The sequence below is a fragment of the Platichthys flesus genome, chromosome 9 (assembly GCF_949316205.1).
Source record: "Platichthys flesus chromosome 9, fPlaFle2.1, whole genome shotgun sequence".
In the NCBI taxonomy this organism is placed as follows: Eukaryota; Metazoa; Chordata; class Actinopteri; order Pleuronectiformes; family Pleuronectidae; genus Platichthys; species Platichthys flesus.
The window spans coordinates 26,201,579-26,221,791 of NC_084953.1; the positions used below are offsets into that span (position 1 = coordinate 26,201,579).

General features: G+C 39.5%; 1 protein-coding gene across 4 annotated transcripts in view; it reads right to left on the reverse strand.

Annotated features, from left to right (window-relative positions):
* Positions 1-20,213, reverse strand: part of eps15l1a (epidermal growth factor receptor pathway substrate 15-like 1a) — a 43,177-nt gene that overhangs the window by 18,341 nt on the left and 4,623 nt on the right. Inside the window, exons 7-23 of one of the 4 annotated variants that reach the window (XM_062394904.1) lie at positions 19,778-19,903; positions 19,542-19,601; positions 18,093-18,335; positions 16,957-17,114; positions 16,608-16,764; positions 16,216-16,278; positions 15,167-15,252; positions 12,475-12,547; positions 11,347-11,508; positions 10,859-11,056; positions 9,056-9,220; positions 5,079-5,184; positions 4,687-4,737; positions 3,244-3,380; positions 3,060-3,123; positions 2,002-2,147; positions 1,596-1,689 (exon numbers count right to left, since the gene is read on the reverse strand). In XM_062394904.1, the coding sequence (XP_062250888.1) occupies positions 1,596-1,689; positions 2,002-2,147; positions 3,060-3,123; positions 3,244-3,380; positions 4,687-4,737; positions 5,079-5,184; positions 9,056-9,220; positions 10,859-11,056; positions 11,347-11,508; positions 12,475-12,547; positions 15,167-15,252; positions 16,216-16,278; positions 16,608-16,764; positions 16,957-17,114; positions 18,093-18,335; positions 19,542-19,601; positions 19,778-19,903 (2,089 nt within the window). Of the gene's footprint in view, positions 1-1,595; positions 1,690-2,001; positions 2,148-3,059; positions 3,124-3,243; positions 3,381-4,686; positions 4,738-5,078; positions 5,185-9,040; positions 9,221-10,858; positions 11,057-11,346; positions 11,509-12,474; positions 12,548-15,166; positions 15,253-16,215; positions 16,279-16,607; positions 16,765-16,956; positions 17,151-18,092; positions 18,336-19,541; positions 19,602-19,777; positions 19,904-20,213 lie in introns of all 4 variants that reach the window. The other 3 variants (XM_062394903.1, XM_062394902.1, XM_062394901.1) reach the window with 3 other exon arrangements.

Consider the following 20,213-nt stretch of genomic DNA (forward strand, 5'->3'; position numbering starts at 1 on the left):
TGGTCATGAGGGCTGGGTGATGACTGAAAGGACGAGATCGCGGGTACAAGCGGCCGAGATGAGTTTTCTCAGAAGGGTGGCTGGCGTCTCCCTTAGGGATAGGGTGAGAAGCTCAGTCATCCGTGAGGAACTCGGATTAGAGCCGCTGCTCCTTTACTTAGAAAGGAGTCAGCTGAGGTGGTTCGGGCATCTGGTAAGGATGCCCACTGGGCGCCTCCCTTGGGAGGTTTTCCAGGCACGTCCAGTGGGGAGGAGACCTCGGGGAAGACCCAGGACTAGGTGGAGAGATTATATCTCAACACTGGCCTGGGAACGCCTCGGGATTCCCCCGTCAGAGCTGGTCAATGTGGCCCGGGAAAGGGAAGTCTGGGGCCCACTGCTTGAGCTGCTCCCCCCGCTACCCGACCCCGGATAAGCGGATGACGATGAGTGAGTGAGGGTTATATACACTTTATGTTTTTTCTGTGGGGAGAGATTTGCCAGCAGTGGCATTAAGCCACCACATCTTCAGCGGTATCTCCAGACAAAACATGAAAGTCATGTTGCTAAGCCACCTGAGTTTTTTAAGAGGAAAGTTTCTGAATTCAGGTCATCTCAAGACACGATGCGAAAGCCTCCCCAAAGCAAACGGAAACAAGCTACCTGTCAGTATTCTTTTCGAACCTTAAAGAAGATATTTTAAGATGATGAATATTAAAAAAATATGTTTTGAGCTAATCTTTTATTTAAAACTAAGTTAATGATTTATTTTTTGGGAAGAAGTGTTTAGCTATAATTAAGTTCATGAGTTCAGTTTGAGAACATATCTTTATTATGATCCCAAAAGAGGTCACTTTAAGTTGATAATTATTTTGAGGTGCACAAATCTTTATTTATATTGAGATAATAATAAAAGTCTTTAGTTATTTTTATATCTTTTTATTTTGAAATAGTTCAAGAGAGACCACTACAAATGAGCAATGTTATGGACATTGATGGAGTTTTAAATTTGAATGTGTCTAGTTACAAGGATTAATAAATCACATTACATCTTTCTTTCAACCAAAAATGCTTTGCGCTGCTCAGGGGGTACTCGGCAAAATTTTTTCTTCTAAGGGGGTACGTCACTGAAAAAAGGTTGAGAACCACTGGTCTACGTCACCCTCCAACCAGAAGGTTGGTGGCTCAATTCCAAGCCCATGCCGAAGTATCCAAAGTATTTGGATAAAAGCTAAATGACATGGAATGTAATGTTATGTACTAGTCTTATAGTAAGGGCGATGATGGCGATGTGGTAATCACAATAAGGAAAACAAGGCATGTTGGTTTCTGATACAAAAAGTAAAAGTCCCACTTCCTTCTACGGCTAACCTCTGTTTGACTGGCTTCATAGTACTTTTGGGCAATGTCTAAGCTCAATAGTTAGTGCAGTGCAACACCTGACTGTCTAAGCAAAATAAAATCTCATTATTCCAGTAAATACAATTATTTGTTAGCATTTAATGATTCAAACTGGAATAGGGTTCTGAAAAGCTGCTCTGACTGAAGTCAGTCATAGGATGAACCATCTTACAGTCTTTTCTTCACTCCCCAAAGACTTGTCGTGTGACACTCACCACTAGGGGGTTTGGGTCTTGGGGGAACACTTTTCTTTGGTGGCAAAGCTGGTGTGTCACTCTTCCTGTTGAAGGGGTCGTCCACAAACACTGACTGGCAAGAAAGAAGGAGCATTGATATAATATATGTTATACAGTTTGAGTTGAAACTTTTATTTGTGTTTAAATAAGGTGAGGACAGCACCACAATAATAATAATGATGATGATAAATAATTCCATGCGTAGAGCTATTGAATAATTAATAAATTCTCATTAATGTCGTCCTTTCACAATTTATGCCTTCTTAAAATTCAGACTTTTCTGTAAAACCCCTGTAGTCCTGCTACACATAGTGTAAACCTTTTACTGAAGGTCTTTACTGAAAACACATATATGTGTTTTCAGTAAAGGTTTGGCCTCTGGTACCTTCTGGTAGTCTGGCAGCCAGCTGGCTCTGCCTTCAAAAGGGTCTCTGGGCTTGGACATATGGCTGAAGTCTGCAAATCCAGCTGAGCTGTTACTGCTGCTGCTGAATGAACTGCTGCCAAACGGGTCCAATGCGCCAAATAGGTCTGAAAATGACAGTCACAATGACTTTTTATCAAAAAGCATATTTATAAAGACTGTCCGTAATAACAAGCTTACTTTAAATGTTTAGTTTTATTCAAAACACTCAACTTGTTTGTCTGCCAACTTAGATCTACAGCAAATAGGAAATATAAAATGAAAAATACCACACTGACAAACACGTAGAAGCAAATATATTGCATACATCTTGTTCAGAGGTTGTTCAGCAAGTTTGCTCTACCGGTCAAGGCCATGAAGATTTACATGGAGAGTTACAGGTGTTAATGTGCTTTGTTAATGTTTATATATTTTTATTTTTATTTTGTGTGTATTGTAGTGAGATTCGTCTATCAAAGGTTCTCCTACATCTAGTAGATTCAAAATAAGTTGTTTTCCTTTCATTGGATTGTAAGTGGAGAATACCTAAGATCAACCAGGATGTGAATAGATACAAGCAAAAACATCTCAAGCATAAGTGAGACGTGGACAGGAGAAGTATTTTTCCAACAGTCCAACAATAGTTGATACTAGTTTTACTTAACAGATCCAAAATGAAATCAAAGGCACAGGAGGCAGATTTCTTAAAAATTTCACTCATTAATTTCTCAGCTGTGTGTGTAAAAACTATCACTGCCAGAGAAGGAGTGAAATATTAAGTAAAACTGACTTCAACCTCTAAATTGTGTTGAAAATGTGTCTACCTGTTTGTCTTGTTTCTTTGATTTACTATCCTTTTCATACCTGTGGTTGTATGAGGCCACTGTAGGCAATAGTATGCATGGTTGAACATTGCTGGTTTATAGGCAATGATATTGGAGAGCACAGACTTAAAGATTTCTTTTTCAGTTTTGAATAAAAAGGACTACATGATGTTCACAAATATTGTACATGTAGGAGAAAAACAAATGAAATCCTACCAGCTCCTCTGTGCTTTGGGTTACTTGATGAGAATGGGTCATTGCTTGTGAAGTGACTGGCTTGCTTCAGGAAGCAAAAGAACAAATTCAAGTTACACCAATACAAATTTATTATGCTTTGATAGTTTTGTTTATAACAATTCATATGAAATCAAAATTTATTCACATTTTGATTGACAAGTACCTTTGAAGGTAATGTGGCACTTTTATTGAAGGGGTCTGTTGTGGAGAAGGGGTCGATCTTTGTGGTCTTCTTGAAAAAATCTTCTGATGAAGCTTTGAATGGATCTGTCTCTTTGAACGGGTCCCCTCCAAATGGATCTGCAGAAGAAACCATGGTCAACATAATCTATTCTAATATTGATGCATGTGGAGAATCAATATAGATGATGGCAGTCCAGTCTAGGTAAGCAGTAGGAAATACTATGTAGGTCTGTTTTACTCTGTTCACAGTAGCGCTGCAAGTGTATGATGATCCATGAATTATCATGTTGTATTGTTTATGCTACAGGTAAAAATTAACCATTTCTTATAAAAAAAAAATTGTAATGGTATTTTTAATATGTCACAGACACTCGTCCATTCTAAATAGAACATTTTCATTGTCGGTTAATGTTAATGGTTTCTGGTTGAGAAAAAGCACCATCATACATTAAGCTATAAAATAAAACATTTTGTGATTATCTGTATGAATTACTTTCATTCCCTTTACAATCACAAATGTTCAGTGGTTGAGAGAACTCCTATTGAATGTATTTATTCACGGGTAGGGAACAAATTTCACAGGCTATTTTTAATGTCAGGGCTTTCGGACACTTGGATGACACCACAGGATCAGTATGTAGCCATTTATGTTTTTTTTCCCTGTTTTATGTTTGAAGAAGGACTCACCAGTTACTTCAATTGTATTGGATTTGGATGCAACACTGTTTACCCTTGAGACTTCAAAAGTACTTATAACTCCTCACCAACCCCTCCACTGGCATATATGGGAGTAGATAATAAGTGAATACAAGTTTTCGGTGAACTATCCCTTTCAGGTTAAAAGCACAAAAATGTGTATATGAAGTGGGGGAATACTGAGCTGTATTTGGCCAACAGGATGTACTGCGTAAATCAGGCAGGGCGGACCATGGCTAGAAAGGTGAGCAAGAAACCGACCGACAGCATCTCAATTGCACTCCATCAACCAGGCCGTTATGACAGTGGAATTTGCCAGAAGCCATTTAGTGTAAATATTGCGGCGGCGCACATGAAGTTTGTCACACAGCATTTTAAGAACTCTGAGAGCCATAGGAAAAAGATAATCCCATCTAATGAGGAAAAATACAAGACCGTTTGGGCCCAACACTACAACTGATTGACGGTTCGCCATTGAGTACAACAATGACTTCAAGCAAACTGCCAAGACAATCTGTGAAGAGACCTAAAGATGGCAATTTACAGAGGTTGGGAGGAAAATTTGCAAAACTACTAATCCAGATGTGGAAAAACCTGTAGGGAAATATCGAAGACTTAACTTTGTAAATATTACCAAAAGGTTTCTAAAATACTGAATAAAGGGTCTGGATACTTAAATGTTAATAAGTGTTTTAACTTTTTGAGCTTCTTTAACCCAAGTAAATACCTGTGGACGCTGGTGGCTGCTTTGCAAAAGGGTCATTTTGGAAAGGGTCACCTATTGAAAAGGAATCAAGCAGAGGGTGGAGGAAAAGGAAAAAAGAGGATTGTGAGGTGGAAGTCAAATAAGATAGTCCGAGAGCACCTCAAGCTGAAATAAATATATGCAGTCTGGAATAAAGGAGACCTTAATAGATAAACAGTAAACACAGTCAGGTAAGAGACAACACAAGGGGAGAAGTAAATAGAATAAAAATATGTGTTTCAGAAAATGGAGAGGCAGACTAAATGATGGATGAGTGTGGTGATAAATGAGAAATAAATACCTTGAGGAATACAGACAGACAAACACTGATTACTAGATAGGAACAATGTGTAGAGGTTAAGAGGGATGATAACCTTTAAATGGGTCTGTTATGAAGGGGTCTTCAGAGTGGAAGGGGTCAGTGGGAAGCTCCTGAGGCTGGCTGTTGAACACGGATGGCTTCACTTTGAAAGGATCCTCCTGTGGTAAGTAGCAAAACAAGGAAACAAACAGAGAAAGAAGAAGAAGTATAGTCACAACATTGCTTTTGATGAACGCCTTCACTACATCAGGTGTAAGTATATTATAACTTGTTGTATTCGACATAACTAAAAACTTTTGGCTGCATTGACATTATAATTCTAGAAAGACGTATCAATCACATCTCTACCACTGACCAGCGTCCTACTCTATTTCTTTTTCCTTTCCAATTTCTCCCTTTGACTCGAAGAAAGAATGTTCGTGGTTTGAGTTTTGGTTCAGCTGGGGTCTATGTGTGTGGAGTTTGCACACAGACATTTCCCCATGTCCGGGTGGGTTTTCTCTGGGTACTCTGGCATCCTCCCATTGTCCAAAGACATGCTGATTGGGATTAAGTTAATTGAAAACTATCAATTGGCTGTAAGCATAAACGTTAGCATGAATGGTTGCTGATCTCTGTATGTTGGGATTTATCTCCGACCTGTCCATGGAGTACCCCACCTCCCAATGTCAGAAGGGAATGGACTCCAGCCCCACCATGACCCTCAACGGATAAGCAGTAAAGAGTATTGATTAATGTCCATGTGTGACCATTTCAGTTTGTTGTTTTTTTTAAATCAAGAAATCCCTTCCCTTATTACATGGATGCACACACACAAGTCTTAACACTGAAACAACAAATTGAATTTGTGAGGACTAGCCAAAATGTTATCACAAAGTCTTCACAATGATGGAATTGAACTAAAATTGGCCCTTTTAACTATAGAAAAACAAGCCACGCTGAAGTGCCGGGCAGCGCTAATAATATCACCCGTTGATCCAGTAGTATTTAAGCATATACTTACTTGTTGCTCCAACATTACATTACATTTCATTTAGCTGACGCTTCTATCCAAAGCGACTTACAATAAGTGCATCAACCCCGAGGGTACAGACCCAGAACAACAAGAATCAAGAAAGTACAATTTCTTCAAATAAAACAAAACTACAAAGTGCTATAATTAAGTGCCATTTAAGTGCTACTCAAAGTGTTATTTTAAAAGATTTGTTAGTGTTTTTTTTGTTTTTTTCCCCATTCATTCAAGGTAAAGTCGGAAGAGGTTGTGTTTTTAGTTTTCGGCGGAAGATGTGTATACTTTCAGATGTCCGGATGTCGATGGGGAGCTCATTCCACCATCTAGGAGCCAGGACAGCAAACAGCCGATTAGACGGCCGATTAGCCGAAGCAGAGCGGAGTGAACGAGCTGGGGTGTAACGTTTGACCATGTCCTGGATGTAGACTGGACCTGATCCATTCACAGCATGGTACGCAAGTACTTGTGTTTTGAACCGGATGCGAGCGGCCACTGGTAACCAGTGAAGGGAGCGGTGGTTGCGGAGTAGTGTGAGTGAATTTCGGTTGGTTAAAAACCAGTCGAGCTGCTGCATTCTGGATGAGCTGCAAAGGTCGGATGGCAGTAGGAGGTAGACATGCCAGGAGGGAGTTACAGTAATCTAGGTGTGAGATGACCAGAGCCTGGACCAGAACCTGCACTGCCTTCTGAGTGAGAAGGGGGCGTATTCTTCTGATGTTGTACATGAATCTCTTGTGCATGAATCTACAGGACCGTGATGTTGCATTAATGTTGGCAGTACGGGAGAGTTGGCTATCGAGTGTCACACCCAGGTTTCTAGCAGTCTGAGTGGGGGTTAACACAGAGTTGTCAAAGTTAATAGTCAGGTCGTGGATGGGAGAGTCTTTCCCTGAAAGGAAAAGTATTTCAGTCTTGTCAAGGTGAATCTTTAGATGGTGTGCAGACATCCACTGAGAGATGTCAGTCAGACAGGCATAGATTTCGTGCTGCTACCTGTGTTTCCGATCGGGGAAAAGACAAAATTAGTTGGGTGTCATCAGCATAGCTATGGTAGGAAAAGCCATGTGAGTGAATGACAGAGCCGAGAAAGTTGGTGTACAGAGAGAAGAGGAGAGGACCAAGGACTGAACCTTGAGGGACCCCAGTAGTGAGGGGACAAGGTTCAGACACAGATCCTCTCCAAGTTACCATATAAGTGCGTTCATTGAGGTAGGAAGATAGCAGGGAGAGAGCAGAGCCTGACACACCCAGGTCCTGAAGGGAGGAAATAAGGATCTGGTGGTTCACTGTGTCAAATGCAGCAGAGAGGTCTAGAAGGATGAGGACAGAGGAAAGAGAGGCTGCTCTAGCAGTGTGAAGCTGCTCAGAGACAGCAAGGAGGGCAGTCTCAGTTGAGTGACCTGCCTTGAAACCAGACTGGTGAGGGTCAAGAAGATTATTGTGGTTAAGATAGGAAGAAAGTTAATTAAAGATAGCGCGCTCAAGAGTTTTGGAAACAAAGGGAAGAAGAGAGACAGGTCTGTAGTTATTTACTTAAGCAACAGCATCCCAACATTTGTCTTTTTTGGTGTTGTCTTTATACAATATGTTCCGAGGATCATACAACTCACTGTACTTCTCCACTTCAATTATTAATTTAATGTCATCCATGTTGAAGAACTTCCGCTGTTTGCTCCGTTAAATGTCGGGTGTCGAGGGTAAATTACGTACTCTCCACTCAAGCTTATGTGGAGAATACCTATCGCCCCCTCTCTCTCTTTTTATCTTTATCACTGCTTGTGTGGCTGTAGTGGATGGGCAGAGGGGGAAATTATACCAATAATGTCATTGGTAAAATTAAAACTCCAGGACAACAGAAGGGGACTTCAAAGTATGGGATGCATATTTGATCATTTATATCATATAAAATATGTCATCAATATAGATTTAAATCGTTTTTCAGTGTGTTTCCTGGTGCGATACACTCGAGTCAAGCGCAAAAAATAAACTCGACGGCGAAACGATCGCTGCACGGTAGCCTTGGCGCAGCGTGGCGTTTCATCCTCCGGTGTGACCAGCACAAAGGTTTAACATGGGAGTGGGTGGGAGCCAGCTGTTATTTAAGGCTTGGCGCTGAGCTTAAGAGACGCTTTGGCATCGCTTCAGCGTCGCCAAAGCGTCGCTGAAGCGTCGCCAGCGGTGTGAAACCGGCGTTAGCATATAACTCACAATGTGTCGCTTAACATACGTCACATACTACGTTGCTCTGATTGGTTGTAGGTTTAATAAATAAAAGCTGCCATGTGCATTTTGTTATTAAATTTACACCTTAGAACCAAAAGAAGCCTAAAGATTAAGGAAATACAGCAAAATGTGTGCAAGATTTGTTGTGAGTGGAAATCTTGAATAAAAATGAAAGCAGCTTGCCAGGTGTGAGAGGGCCTGAGCCAAGGTGATGATGTTATTAGTAAAGTGAATAGGAGCAGAGCTAAACTGGGAAATATAGCAGAGCAGCAGAGGGGAACTCTTAAAGACAAATCTGCAGGGAACAGTAGATCAGGGAGAGAAATAAGAACCAGTGCTTTAGCAAGACTGTTCAAATAACAGAAAATACAGCTAAGGAATTGGGATGCTTCGGTTTGTAAGCTGTTGGTAAGCAGTTTTCTTGATGATAATAGGTCAGGGTTATGAGGAGGACAAGGAGAGTAGGAAGAATTATTTACAATAGAAACACAAATCGGAACATACTGTATTTCTATACTGAGGAGGGTATACAGAGGTAAAAAGACCAGGTCAAAACATGAACATATATGACAGGATAATGATTGGTCTACGTGCATGTGAAGAGCCTGCGCTTAAAAAAACTAAGGAATAATTTTCCAGCTATCAACTGTTTGTACTGTTTATGATCTGTAATTCACAGGCAATAAGCCTGTTTGTGAGAAATGTTTAAATAAGGGTAAGAATTCTGGTGTCTTGAGTCACGCAGGAATTAAGAAGCAGAGTTCAATAGAGCTACTGACCTGTGCTGCTCTCACCATGGCTGGGAATCCTCCATTTTCTCTGTCACTGAAGCCCTCGCTCATGTCTGCCAGGTTAGTCATACTGCCTCCATGGGTTCCATTCAAGGTGCTGTTGTACTGCTCGATGCTTTTAGACACCTCCTGTTGGCTGTCCTGGATCTGTGACAATTTACTGCGAGCCTGCATGACACACACATTAATACGAAATTATTAACTTTAATGACAAAATTACAACCCCCACAAAAAAAAGTGTAAACTGTATACACATATTTATTGTCATTATTATATTTCACCAGTGACTTGCTCTGTACAAAGTCCTGGATATCCCATACCATCGCAGTACTATATCTATTCTTTGAAGCAGTTAACCTCATAGAGAACTTCAGTTAATCTCATTCTGGATCAAAGTTCTTCAAATGTTACACCTTCCTATTTATGATTGGTATCCTGGAGTGATCTACTGGACAAATCGTCAACATTATTATTAAGTAATGTTTAAAGAACGAAAAACTGCTTCATCATTTTAAGTAAAAGTAGTAAATTCTGTGAGCACCATCAATTACGATGCTTTCAGCTCAAATCACACCCAGGTGTAGAATATGCAAAGCCTGCACAATGAATTCCCTTTTGATCGGAGGAAGGGGATGACCACAGTCATTTTTCCTCAATACTGCAGTTTGGAAGTTGCGAAGCATGAATATACAGGTGCATTATGCAACAGGGGTCCGCTTGGAAGTTTCAAATGTACATTTTCCCCATGAAACAATGACAATTCACATGAATCCAAGCTGAGCTAAGCAGCTGTTCTCTGTTGTGAAAGACAACACCAACTGTTTACAGCCACCTCTGAGGCCTACTGAGTATCAAAATTCTCAGTAGATCGATTTTTGTGCATTGGAGCATTTCATACAAGATAGGTCTTGGATTTAGATCTATGATATTTTTGGGAGATAACATGCACTTTAGTTGTGTGAACTGCTGGAACGTCCCTGGGTGGGAGATTTTATGTGGGGTTTTATGAATAATAAAAATGTCTAGGTGGACCATGTCATGAAAATCTGAATGACTGCTCCCAGAAGATATAATTCCAGGAGAGCATGAGGTAACAATCAACTGTGGATACTTCTCAACTCTCCATGCGATCTCCTGACTGGAGGAGCACTGGCCGAGTACAGGCCCCAGTCATGAGGTTTTTACTTTCAGGAGAGTATAAATCCTATCAGGGCTCAACATAATGGATCTTATGTCCTGAGAATGGAGACTAAATCATGCACCAATTACAAGTCATGTGTGTCAAAAGTCAAGCTCTTTATGTAAGCTGCAACAGATTTAGTGAGGTGTGTGTGTGAAAAAGCAGCTGGTGAGAAACAGACGATACTCCACCGCAACTGCGGCTACATGAAAAACACACTCACGTTTGCACAGCTATCCTTATTAGGACATTGCATTTACTAACAGTCATCAAGGACAGCCTAAACAAAACCGTATACATAAAATTTACCTTGACCACTTCATGCTTCTAATCCTAACCTTTTCCAGACCACACCTTTACCAGGACCTAAGTAATTACGTTTTGCCTCATTAGGATCAGACGTTGGTCCTAATGAGGTGTCCTGGTCCTAAGTTAGAGTTAATGCTGAATTTCCTAACATTAAAAAAAAAGGAGAACGCAAACACACCAACACACATATCCTCAAGAATACAACAGAACTGAATACTGACTTTAGAGGTAAAAACAACCCAAATTATATAATGAAATGGCGCCCCCTGTTGACAGATAACAGATCCATGCGCACACAAACAGGCTTTGTGTCCTACCTGGTTGATCTCATCCTGCGTGGCCTTAAGGGACTTGATGATGGTCTCCAGCTGGATCTTACCAGCAGCCAGGCTTTGCTCCAGCTGTATCTCCTCCTGTTGCAATCGACCTAAGTCTGCCTTTGCCCGGCTCAGTTCTTCCTCCTGGCTCTGTAAGTCTGATTCCTGGGAGTGGATCTGACTCTGGAGCGAGGAGATCTGGATACAGCAGGGAATCAAGCAATGGAGATGTAAGATGAGGACTTAACCTTTATCCAATCATTTAAATCATGTGCTGCCACTACATGGATGCAGATATTTTGATTTCCTCCCTTCTGCACCATTTCAGGGGCCTCTTGATAATTCTGGTATTTAGCTGAACAGGCCATCTTTTGAAAACCCAATTCAAAAATCACCAACACTAACAATAATATATTATCCATTTCATGAATGAAATTGTATTATTTATGGCCAATGAAGCAAAGACATTGCTTTGTTTACATCCTCACCATCTGAGACTCTTCCTGGCACTTCATTCGGACTTCGTTCAGCATGTCTTCTAATTTATGTTTCTGCTGGTCCATCTCCTCCAGGCGTTCTTGGGCGTCTTGTTTCTGAGCATCAAGCTCTTGCATGCTGGCTGTCTCTCTGTCCAGGTCATTTTGCATCTCCTGGTGGAAAAAGGAGTAAAACAGTCTTATAGTGCCAGGCAAGGAGGGTTTACTATATACAAAAATTGGCAGAGCAAGCCAAGCTGTCAAATGCAATCGAAACACACTACAACAACTGGTCCTGTGTAGAAACATAGTATGTGGCTTTATATGCTAGGTGAAAAGAAAAAAACAGCTATGTTTAAAACAACAACATTTATCAAATAGAAACTGAAAAAGGAAAGGGGATTGATTTATTTAATATTCAAGCAATACACATTAGACCAAGCTATCCTACATGTTCCCACAATAGCTAACTGACCTAGCCTGGATGCCAGATGAATTTAGCCCCGCCCACAACATTTGAGGTCTGGCACTGCTCCGTTGGGGAGAAACTATGCCTGAACAGAAGCTGTTCGGACCAACCAAATTGTCAGGGCGGGCTTTATACGATGATAGACAGATGATCAACAGTAACGTAATCAACCACGTCATCAAAGTGTGCTTGGGTTGAATTCGTTTTCAACAATCATGCCTGCTGCTGGAGAGCTGAGATGTGTAGATGCTGCCATTGAGTCAGTTTTAGAAGACATCGGCAGCGCATTCATTTTGAAAGAGAAACAATTTACATTTACTGTTTCTCTCAAAAATGCTGATCGTGTTGGTAAGTTCTCCGTGTATCCTTAAATTATTTTTACAACACCTGAAAAAATAGTTTTTACTGATCTTCTTCTACTTCTTCCAGCGTGCGTGCAGTTGAGGTCTGTTGACAACAACTATGCTTCGCTTTACATACGTCACATGGTACGTTGCTCTGATTGGTTGTAGGTCTATCCAATTGAGCGTAGAGGCATTTTTTCCCCTGGTTCAGTTGAAACACGTCCCATAACCACAGCCCAATGGAGCGGTATCAGACTCATATTCTGACTAGAATTATGAGTATGACAACGTCAGGCTTCAACTGACCATTAAACAAGTTGCTCTCACCTGCACCTCTGTACTCTTATATCTGATGGCCTCCTCTGTCTCCCTGATGTCCTGTTCAAGGTTGTACTTCTCCCTGTGCACACATAAGAAAAATAATGATAATTGACAAGAAATCAGACAACTGCTATTCAACATGTCAGAATAACAAAACAGTGGACTGGAATTTTATCAAATCCACAACTAAAATGCAGCCTCAGAGATTTTGAAACAAAACGGGGCCAGCAGCATTTCCAAACTTTCTGAACTACTCTTTAACTCTGGAGTAATAGGGACGGACACAGTTGATGCGTTTTCAAACAAAAACAAACATAGTAGTATGGATGTAACCATATAGTCCAACATTTAGCTTAGGTCAATACGAGTCTCAAGCGGTCTACTTTATACAAATTAAAAGGTTTAGTACTAATTTATCCCTTTGTGTATTGGACAGGCAAAACCTTTTTAATGTTCATTTGGGCAGCTGACTTTAAGACAAACTTTAAAACTGTGCACCTGTCTTTTAACAAACTTTACAACCTGACCTCAAACATTAAAGTTAAAAAAATGAACAAATTAGGGAGTCTGTGAATCCTACTGATAACCACCAACATTCAGAGCCACTGCTCACAGTGGATCTCAAGCAGATATGAAGGTATGCAAGTCCATGGATATTCAGTAGCTTGTGTTTTTACCTTAGAGTATTCCACTGGGTAAAGGCAAGAGTGCTGACGCAGCATGGAGAGTAAGTGGTGAACAAACAAAATTTTGATAAAATACACGCATCAAAGGAAGAGGATGGATGGATGGATGTATGGATGGATGGATGTTTATAGAGTAAACAGAGCCAAGGTGACTGTTGGTTTCATGCCGTCTATCTCTCCATATCAGCATGTCTTTATGTGGGATATCTCACTTAAACCCATTCTTAACTAACACTGAGCCTAAATACCTGACCTAGTACTTGGCATAATCAGACCATGATGCTTTTTAGAATTGATTGGTTGATCTCCATAAAAAGTAAGTAGGAGCAACCATGTAGCATTTATTTAGCTCAAATTATATTTTAAATCAACTATTAGGCATTTCAATAAAGTTGTCCCAGCAGGTGTATTGTGCTTCAAAGTTAAACAAAATCTATGTGAAACCACAAAATCATCATGTATCTCTTTCTGATGAAATTATTCAGGAAGTCATGTTTTTTTCAAAATGGATGCTAAAACACCTAATATGATGAATAATTTTGACAATTTCAAACACTCAATATCTTTATCAGTCTAATAAAGGATAGATTTTTGGTGTGTATCTCTAAGCAGCGTATGCTGAAAGAATTCCATGTTCCTAGTCATGGAAAGGAAATCCACTCATGATTTTTATTGTTGCTCTCACGACCAGTTAACAGGTGCATAATATCGACTGCTGTGCTGTAACCCAGCTCTGAAGCAAGTATTCGGAAGTATGCACATCAAGTGTGGGACACTGACTAGTGGCATGAGAATTTAAACACGGATCCTTGTGAGATTTCAATAAATAACATTTTAAAGTAGAGTAAGTATTACAAACTACACTGGGTTTTTAATTACTATATATTAATGGCTTTAAATTGTTTGCAGATGTAACAAACATGGGAAACCAGCATAACCAGTCAATTTAATTTAAACTAAACTAAGCAATCTTCATCCATGTGTTTCATCTTTGTATCAGAAAAAGAATGTACCCCCCTACTAACACACCTGAAAAAGCATCTCACATGAGCATTATTGTCATGTGCATGCCGGTGTAAACGGGGCAATCTATTTGCAGTTGGTTGCTTAGTTACAGAAAAAAGCCTGGAACAGAACAGCAATGTTAAAAATAAGTCAATGGACTTATTACTGACATTAGGTGATAGCAATGCATTTTATTTTCTCTGGTGATGATCAAGTCGTGACTGTTAAAAATGAATCAGGAAATATTTTCAGGTAACTACGTCTTCGTATACACAAGTCTCAGTTTCAAACCAAGTATTCAAACTTGAACAGGCCTGGCAGCATTTCGAGGATTCTCCTTTTTAGAGCATAAAAAACTCTTGAGTAGAGGTAAAAATAGAAAAGTGATACCTTTTAAATCTAGAACAAAGTAATGTGGATGTAACCTAAATTTCAACTTTTAAATTAGAAGATGTGTTCACAAGCGAAACACCAATACAAATTTTACCAGGTATTAACATCTTATACTTTTTTAATCCTTCAATCATGTTGTTGAAAAATGCAGAAAATAATATATGTTATCTATTCAAATTTGTTAATTTGACCTTATTTTTTTAAATTCAGATTCAGGGTATATAATGATAAACCACGGCAAAAATAGTCAATGCATGATGTGCTCTGTGTCTTATTAGCAGTATAGAAAGTGATCAAAGTCAGGAAAGGGGTGATGAGAGAGGATTAATGAGAGCTAATGTTCGAGTGAAAGGTTTGAACAATCACAAGTACGTTCATCTTAATGTGAAACCAAAAATGGAACTCCAAGGTGCCTCTTGTTAATGTCAAGACAATTGCTACTTATTTGGAAATGGTTGCACTGTTGCTACAAGATAATGATTGAACTAAATTAGACTTGCAATAACAAGGGTTTTATTGTAATTTATCTTTCCATTTTCTATGCAGCTTTAAAATTAATGTAAAAGTAAAAGCATTTACATGCCATTTTTTTTTCAGCTGCTGTCATTTGTTACCTCTGCAACTGGGTTATTTCCTGGCTGATGTCATCCAACTCCTTGATGCCCGTGAACTCCCCTGATCCCACTGAGCTGGAGCTGTCCTGTAGAGCAAGAGGTGAGCAGACAGAGTAGGAGGAGAGCAAGACAGCAGGTTGGCAAAGTAAACCATATTTTTTGAAGTCAGTTGGATTACGAAATGGCACCAACTGAGCCATGGCAGACAAGGCAAAAGGAAGGAGAAACATGTAAAGACAGGATGGGAGAAAACCAGTGACCAGTGGTTAATAAGAAGAGCACCACAGAGGTTGAATCAGAGGTGGGGGCTGGGCCAATCACTAACATGTCGGGGAGTGTCGCCACCACTGCCATGGAGAGGAAAGATTCAGGATTTGTAGGTTTTATGAATCTCCCTTTTAGCACACATCAAAAATATTCTTGAGGGTCAACAGATATTCAGTATTTCCCCCATTAGCATTTTTTTTCATGACTTAGACATGTCCAATAACGTAGATACACATCTTGAAAACAAAATTAAAGCTGGAGTCCCCCTGCATTTACCGGAACAACACAGGATGCTCATGATCTGTCTGGCTTTGGTTATTTAAATAATTGCCAGCTTAATGTGATCTTGAATCTTCCCTTGATCAGTTGATAGTGGACATAGTCAGACACTGTCACTGCAATTTCTTGGGATGGAGAAAGAACCTTTTGCAAATACTTTCCAGTAATCAGCCTGTCCAGCCGCCACTGAAAGCATTTAGGCTTATAAACTGTAGGTCCATGTTACCTACCCACAACTTGAACATTATAGCCTGAGAGAGGAGGAAGAGCAGAGAGGTAGAAACATCAGTAGCAAAAGAGTTAAGACAGAAAAGGGATAATTTTCATGTCTACGTGGGTAACACCTTGAACTTATCCTCCACCAAATTAAGCAGATGTGACTCATCTGGAAATTGGTAAAGCTCAAGAAACAGGTTGTGTAGCAGACAAATCTGCATTCATTTAAGTCACAATACGCAAAGAGGAGAAAGATGAGGAGGAGTTAAGAACAAGTATTGACTCACCCTTCTCATATCAGAGAGCGCAGCCATCTCTGATCCCACTGGGGTCATGTATCCTGACATACTCTGCAGCCATAGACAGATATTACTCAGTTACTGTCAGTGATAATAAAAATAGCATCATCCAATGTCAACAGAGAGAATTCTTACAAGATGGTGAGTTGTAAATTGTATAGTGAAGATTAAATGTTAACAGTAAAATCTAGATACATTTTTTGTTAATGGTTTGAAGTATACTTTATTTAGATTACAAATAAACATGACAAAATAAGATAATAAACTACAATAATTTAACACTTAAAACATTGACACACTAGTTTTAGGCATTTTGCTGTGTAACTGTGACCAATGGCACGTTCTGCCAGAACCATGTAGCGAATGCATGAGAGACGTACTGGTACTGGAGTGCCTCTCTCAGAGGGAGGTATCATTTCCGCAGTCAGGGTCTGTGGAGGGTCTATGCCCTTGCTGACTTTCTGCTGGATGAAATGCATAGCAAGAGCAAACTGTTCCCTGGTCAGCTTGCCCATCTGCCTTGTGTCTGCCAAAGCCCTGGAGGAAAGAGCAGAATTTCAACAGACAAACTCGGAAAACCTACTTTGAATGAGCAGACTAAAAAAAACACTGTAGAGATAAACAATATAAATACAAAACGAAAGAAAATCCAGAAATCAATATAAGTAGTAATATTAATTCAGCCAAGAAGGAAAATAAGGCAGATTAATTTTCAACATATAACTTTACCATATATGGGCAAGGACATTCTGAGAAAGTCCAGAATGCATGAAGATGTCCTTTACTTCCAGTCCACTGACAAAACCATCCAAGTCAGCATCAGTCTTCAGGAAGATATCGTCATAGCGACCACGGTCTGGCAATGGCACCACCCAGTTCACCAAATGCTTAGACATAGACAGAGATGCCTGTGTCGAAACTTGCTGTGATCACATATAATTTATCCAGATTGGCCTTATACAGAGCTCTTCAATGTTATCAGTCACATAGTTCTTGGCCCCACTATTTAAAAAAAATCTTTTTACTGCACATTTACAACATACATTAACTACTCTGGGCCTATTTTTAAAAGATCTGGGGACAAAGTGGAATTTTTTTTCTGTGAACAACAACAATCTTCTGTTTAGAGTGGACATAATCACGGCTAAAACAGTAAGTGTAAAAAAAGAAGACATTATAAAATATATATCTTATTCTATAAAAATGTCCCAAAACAAATAAATAAATGAACAAGCCTCGTCAATGACAAATAATCAAGAATCACGCTACAGCTTGAATTTATTTTAGTTTTGCATTAAAATGGGACCTTTCCAGCATATGCTCGCCATTTGTAATTTAAGTACAATATTAGAATCTGCATAACATCCTCTCCCCTAAACCGTAGCAAGAGTAAGGGCAAACTATAAAAAAACAGGGAAAGAGATGCATTAAATCATATCATCAAAGCGTACCAGATTTTTCAGGCTACAGATGTTATATCAAATATTTTAAAGGTTGTTTTTCTATTATTAGAGGCAAATGGTGCCCTAAACCAGATATTTGACATCAAATACAGATCATTTGATGTCACTGATGCCAATTCAATATTATTTTTGTTTGTATGCTTGTTCATTGTTTCTTATAACATACAGAACACTCAGGTATATTCAGCCAATGTGAAGTCTGAAATATAATAATTATAACACAACCAACATCGCTCTTTGTTGATTCAGTTATCAAAAAAATGTCTTGTGTCTGCTGTTCATATACTTCTCTAATTATTATTTTAATTTCTTTCCCTTCATGCATTTTAAGTCTCCAGCATGAGTTATCTTGCTTACTGATTGAGTTATCTACTGTGTGTGTTTATATCAGTGTGGCATTACCTGTCCAGACTTGAGTGTGTGTTTGGGTGACAGGCTCCCAGTGCTGTTGAGTGAGTTCATGCTGCCGTGGGAGGGTGTGGAGCGTAGTGAATCTTTTGGTGGTGGAGGGCTGGCAGGTAGTCCAGGAACAGAGCTGGCGACTGAGCCCAGACTCTTCTTCCTCTTACATAGAGGGATGAGGGAAGAAGGGAGGAGTGCAGGAACAGGCTCCTTCTCCAAGGCACGGTATACAAGGTGCATAGCCTGGGGAGTTTGGAATCATGGTTACTTTGTATTAAACTAATTATTTGGGTCCGGCCACATAAAGTATAAAAAATAACAAGCTTTCTTAAACCAATATTAATTCATGATATGATTACAAATTGATATTTAAGATTTTTTTCTCTAATTCATTCAAATATTTCATTTTTTTTTTACACTTGTATGGCTGTATGTCTTGTATGTTCACTGAATGCGGTTTAACAAACCAATCTCCATGGGTTGTAACTGAATCTATATGACTGGGCTGCTTGTGACTGATACTGTATCAGTTTCAGATAAGAAAATACAGTGAGTGGACACCACATAATGTTTACTTGTTCACTTGCACATGTTAATGCACGTATCTAAAAAGCTAATCATGAGGCAGCAACAGAAAGCACAAATGGAAACTGAAATTTTATCCATGACGAGATTTGGTGACAATCTTCTTGCTTGACTGCCAGTCCTGATCCAATGCATTACAATAGTGCTACGCAGCAGAGAATATGAATGCAAAACACATCCAACCTTAAAGTGGATGGGCTGCTGCAGCAGAGGACAACAGCCGTCCTGCCTCCGTCAGATAAAGACAGGGCTCTGGAGCTGCAGTAGGCAGCCTCACTACTGGCCCCTGAAACACTAAGTTATCTCTCAAACTACGGCAGTTATGCAGTTCTGTCTGTGAACCTGTTTCTTGGAATTTGTTGTGGAAAGAATGACCTTTGAGTGTGCACATGTGCATCACTGTTCCCGCCATAGATTTAATAACTTCTAGGGCCGACACTGCATAAATACAAAAAAAGACTTACCAAAACTGTTTTAGACCCTGCAGAAAACCTTTAGAGTTTATTGCAGAGGCTGAGGCTCATGGTGGTCTTGTAGTGGTGGGATGAATATTTGCTTATCAAATATTAGATCTATCAGGATCACTTGAGTATTGTTTAAATGCCGCAGCCTACAGTGGCAAGAAATAAGAAATCTATGGAATGACTTATTTTTCTACATGAATCTACAATACAACGTGACCTGATCTTCATTTGAGTCACAAGTGCAGATAAACACAATATGTTTAATAAGATACGATCAGTTCTGCAATGTGAGTATCTTCACTTATCACATTGCATAATCCATACAATAGGAGGAATGGTTGTTCAGGCTGTAGAGACCCAAAACACATACATTCACAATGAAGACGATGATAACACTCACCACTGCAAACTCATCTTTGTCCAGATGGCCATCTTTATCTATGTCACTCAGGTCCCAAACCTTACAGCAGGAAATAAGCATGATATGGATCAATGAGGCCATTCAACGTAACCTTAGATGAACTCAAATATTACATATTCATTATCATTACTATTCATCCAATGTTTTCTAACAATTAGTTGCTCAATATAAAGCAAGCCCCATGCAGGACCTATTGTAAGAAATGGATTAAATACCTTCCCAAGGACATCCAGAGGTAGTTTGGAGTTGATGAGGACTGGTTTGACTTTCTCTCCTGACAGCAGGCCATTCACTGGATCCAAACTTTCAAAGATTCCATCAAATTTACTCTTCTCCTCTGGCTACAAAAGAAATACACACACTGGTTGAGTAAAAACAACCTGATGTGTATATGATTTGTGATGGTATGGCAGGGTTCATCCTCATTCACAAACTAAAGGATTGACTACACTGCAATAAGAGGGCCACAAAATAACAATGGATTTTTTAGGCAGATATTTGAGTTAAAATGATGTAGCTGATGTAGAGACAGACGTTTTACTGTGTTATAATTAAGTAATCAGTGCCTCTGCTTGAAAAATACCAAGATATGTCTGGGAGACTCAAAGGTCCAGTGTTTTAGATTTAGATGACAGGGATCAATAGTAATTG